Source organism: Oncorhynchus keta, unplaced genomic scaffold (genome assembly GCF_023373465.1).
Source record: "Oncorhynchus keta strain PuntledgeMale-10-30-2019 unplaced genomic scaffold, Oket_V2 Un_contig_675_pilon_pilon, whole genome shotgun sequence".
NCBI classification, from domain to species: domain Eukaryota; kingdom Metazoa; phylum Chordata; class Actinopteri; order Salmoniformes; family Salmonidae; genus Oncorhynchus; species Oncorhynchus keta.
The window spans coordinates 12,501-15,750 of NW_026289044.1; the positions used below are offsets into that span (position 1 = coordinate 12,501).

At 41.8% G+C, this 3,250-nt stretch overlaps 1 protein-coding gene and 1 long non-coding RNA gene across 2 annotated transcripts in view; both read right to left on the reverse strand.

Annotated features, from left to right (window-relative positions):
• LOC127926083 (voltage-dependent calcium channel gamma-3 subunit-like) overlaps positions 1-2,294 on the reverse strand; it is a 6,289-nt gene extending 3,995 nt beyond the window's left edge. The window contains exons 1-2 of the mRNA XM_052511359.1: positions 2,252-2,294; positions 185-268 (exon numbers count right to left, since the gene is read on the reverse strand). Coding sequence (XP_052367319.1) covers positions 185-268; positions 2,252-2,294 — 127 coding nt within the window. The remainder of the gene's footprint in view (positions 1-184; positions 269-2,251) is intronic.
• A 6-nt stretch (positions 2,295-2,300) lies between these two features.
• On the reverse strand, positions 2,301-2,989 carry LOC127926084 (uncharacterized). The gene is made up of 3 exons (XR_008123235.1): positions 2,845-2,989; positions 2,711-2,777; positions 2,301-2,643 (listed from the first exon to the last, which is right to left on the reverse strand). It is a non-coding gene; the product is annotated as an uncharacterized LOC127926084 (long non-coding RNA).
• Between the last annotated feature and the right edge of the window lie 261 nt (positions 2,990-3,250).

The following is a 3,250-nucleotide window of genomic DNA, read 5'->3' on the forward strand; positions in this document are numbered from 1 at the left end:
GTGTGTGTGTGTGTCTCTCTCTCTCTGTGTGTGTGTGTGTCTCTCTCTCTCTGTGTGTGTGTGTGTCTCTCTCTCTGTGTGTGTGTGTGTCTCTCTCTCTGTGTGTGTGTGTGTGTGTGTGTGTGTGTGTGTGTGTGTGTGTGTGTGTGTGTGTGTGTGTGTGTGTGTGTGTGTGTGTACTCACTCAGTAGGTATTCCGCAGCATCCTGCTCATAGTCTGCATCCTCGAGGAAATAATCAATTTCTTTACACACCCCTGTGAACGTCCCTACACAGAGAACAGAGGTGTTCAGGGGGTTTCTCTACACAGAGAACAGAGGTGTTCAGGGGGTTTCTCTACACAGAGAACAGAGGTGTTCAGGGGGTTTCTCTACACAGAGAACAGAGGTGTTCAGGGGGGGTTTCTCTACACAGAGAACAGAGGTGTTCAGGGGGTTTCTCTACACAGCCCTCTGAACGTCCCTACACAGAGAACATGTCTATAGTACTAATATTACTACATGTAGGTATTCATCCAACATACTATAACATATATATAGTACTAATAGTATTACATACAGGTACACATCCCAGTATACTATAATATATATATATATATATATATATATATATATATATATATATAGTACTACATACAGGTATACATCCCAACATACTATAATATATATATAGTACTAATATTACTAAATACAGGTATACATCCCAGTATACTATAATATATATATATAGTACTACATACAGGTATACATCCCAGTATACAAATAAATATATAAATATATATATATATATATATATATATATATATATTTGTATACTGGGATGTATACCTGTATGTAATACTATTAGTACTATATATATGTTATATATATATATATATATATAGTACTAATATTACTACATACAGGTATACATTAAACATACTATAATATATATATATAGTACTAATATTACTACATACAGGTATACATTAAACATACTATAATATATATATAGTACTAATATTACTACATAGGTATACATCCCAGTATACAAATATATATATATATATATATAGTACTAATATTACTACATACAGGTATACATAAAACATACTATAATATATATATATATATATATATATATATATAGTACTACATACAGGTATACATTAAACATACTATAATATATATATATAGTAACTAGCATTACTACATACAGGTGACATACATAAAACATACTATAATATATATATAGTACTAACTGCCAGGTCAGAGCAGAGACCAACACTAACAGTCCTGGAGAGATCTTCCAAGGGGCTGTCAGGTATACATTAAACATACTATAATATATATACAGTACTAACTGCCAGGTCAGAGCAGAGACCAACACTAACAGTCCTGAGAGATCTTCCCCAAGGGGCTGTCAGGTATACATTAAACACACTATAATATATATAGTACTAACTGCCAGGTCAGAGCAGAGACCAACACTAACAGTCCTGGAGAGATCTTCCCTAAGGCTGTCAGGTATACATTAAACATACTATAATATATATATAGTACTAACTGCCAGGTCAGAGCAGAGACCAACACTAACAGTCCTGAGAGATCTCCCTAAGGGGCTGTCAGGTATACATTAAACATACTATAACATATATATAGTACTAACTGCCAGGTCAGAGCAGAGACCAACACTAACAGTCCTGGAGAGATCTTCCCCAAGGGGCTGTCAGGTATACATTAAACATACTATAACATATATATAGTACTAACTGTCAGGTCAGAGCAGAGACCAACACTAACAGTCCTGGAGAGATCTTCCCCAAGGGGCTGTCAGGTATACATTAAACATACTATAACATATATATAGTACTAACTGTCAGGTCAGAGCAGAGACCAACACTAACAGTCCTGGAGAGATCTTCCCCAAGGGGCACACAGACACACACACACACACACACACACACACACACACACACACACACACACACACACACACACACACACACACACACACACACACACACACACACACACACACACACGCACCATTGATGTCCTTTAACAGCGTGTCCACTCATTAAACCACTTTAATGTTTAACAGATGGAGGTCAGCAAACATTAGTGTGTGTGTGTGTGTGTCAGACTAGACCTCTTTCTGTGTGTGTGTCTTTAAGGCCAATCTCTCCTGATCCCTAATCAAGCCGAGGACCATTGTCCCTAAGAGCTCCAAAGTAACCTTCCTAAATGACTATCGCCCTGCCCCCTCTCACATCTGTAATTATGAAGTGCTTTGAAAGGCTGGTCACACGTCATCATCCTAGACACCCAGACCCACTTCAATTCTGATACCGCCTCAACAGATCCACAGAGGATGCAATCTGAATCCACACCCACCTGGACAAGAGGGGAACCTAACAGATCCACAGAGGATGCAATCTGAATCCACACTGCCCTCACCCACCTGGACAAGAGGGGAACCTAACAGATCCACAGAGGATGCAATCTGAATCCACACTGCCCTCACCCACCTGGACAAGAGGGGAACCTAACAGATCCACAGAGGATGCAATCTGAATCCACACTGCCCTCACCCACCTGGACAAGAGGGGAACCTAACAGATCCACAGAGGATGCAATCTGAATCCACACTGCCCTCACCCACCTGGACAAGAGGGCAACCTAACAGATCCACAGATGATGCAATCTGAATCCACACTGCCCTCACCCACCTGGACAAGAGGGGAACCTAACAGATCCACAGAGGATGCAATCTGAATCCACACTGCCCTCACCCACCTGGACAAGAGGGGAACCTAACAGATCCACAGATGATGCAATCTGAATCCACACTGCCCTCACCCACCTGGACAAGAGGGGAACCTAACAGATCCACAGAGGATGCAATCTGAATCCACACTGCCCTCACCCACCTGGACAAGAGGGGAACCTAACAGATCCACAGAGGATGCAATCTGAATCCACACTGCCCTCACCCACCTGGACAAGAGGGGAACCTCCACAGAACAGATCCACAGAGATCCACAGAGGATGCAATCTGGAATCCACACCCACCTGGACAAGAGGGGAACCTAACAGATCCACAGAGGATGCAATCTGAATCCACACCCACTGCAAGAGGGGAACCTCACCCACCTGAATCCACACTGCCCTCACCCACCTGGACAAGAGGGGAACCTAACAGATCCACAGAGGATGCACCTGAATCCACACCCACCTGGACAAGAGGGGAACCTAACAGATCCACAGAG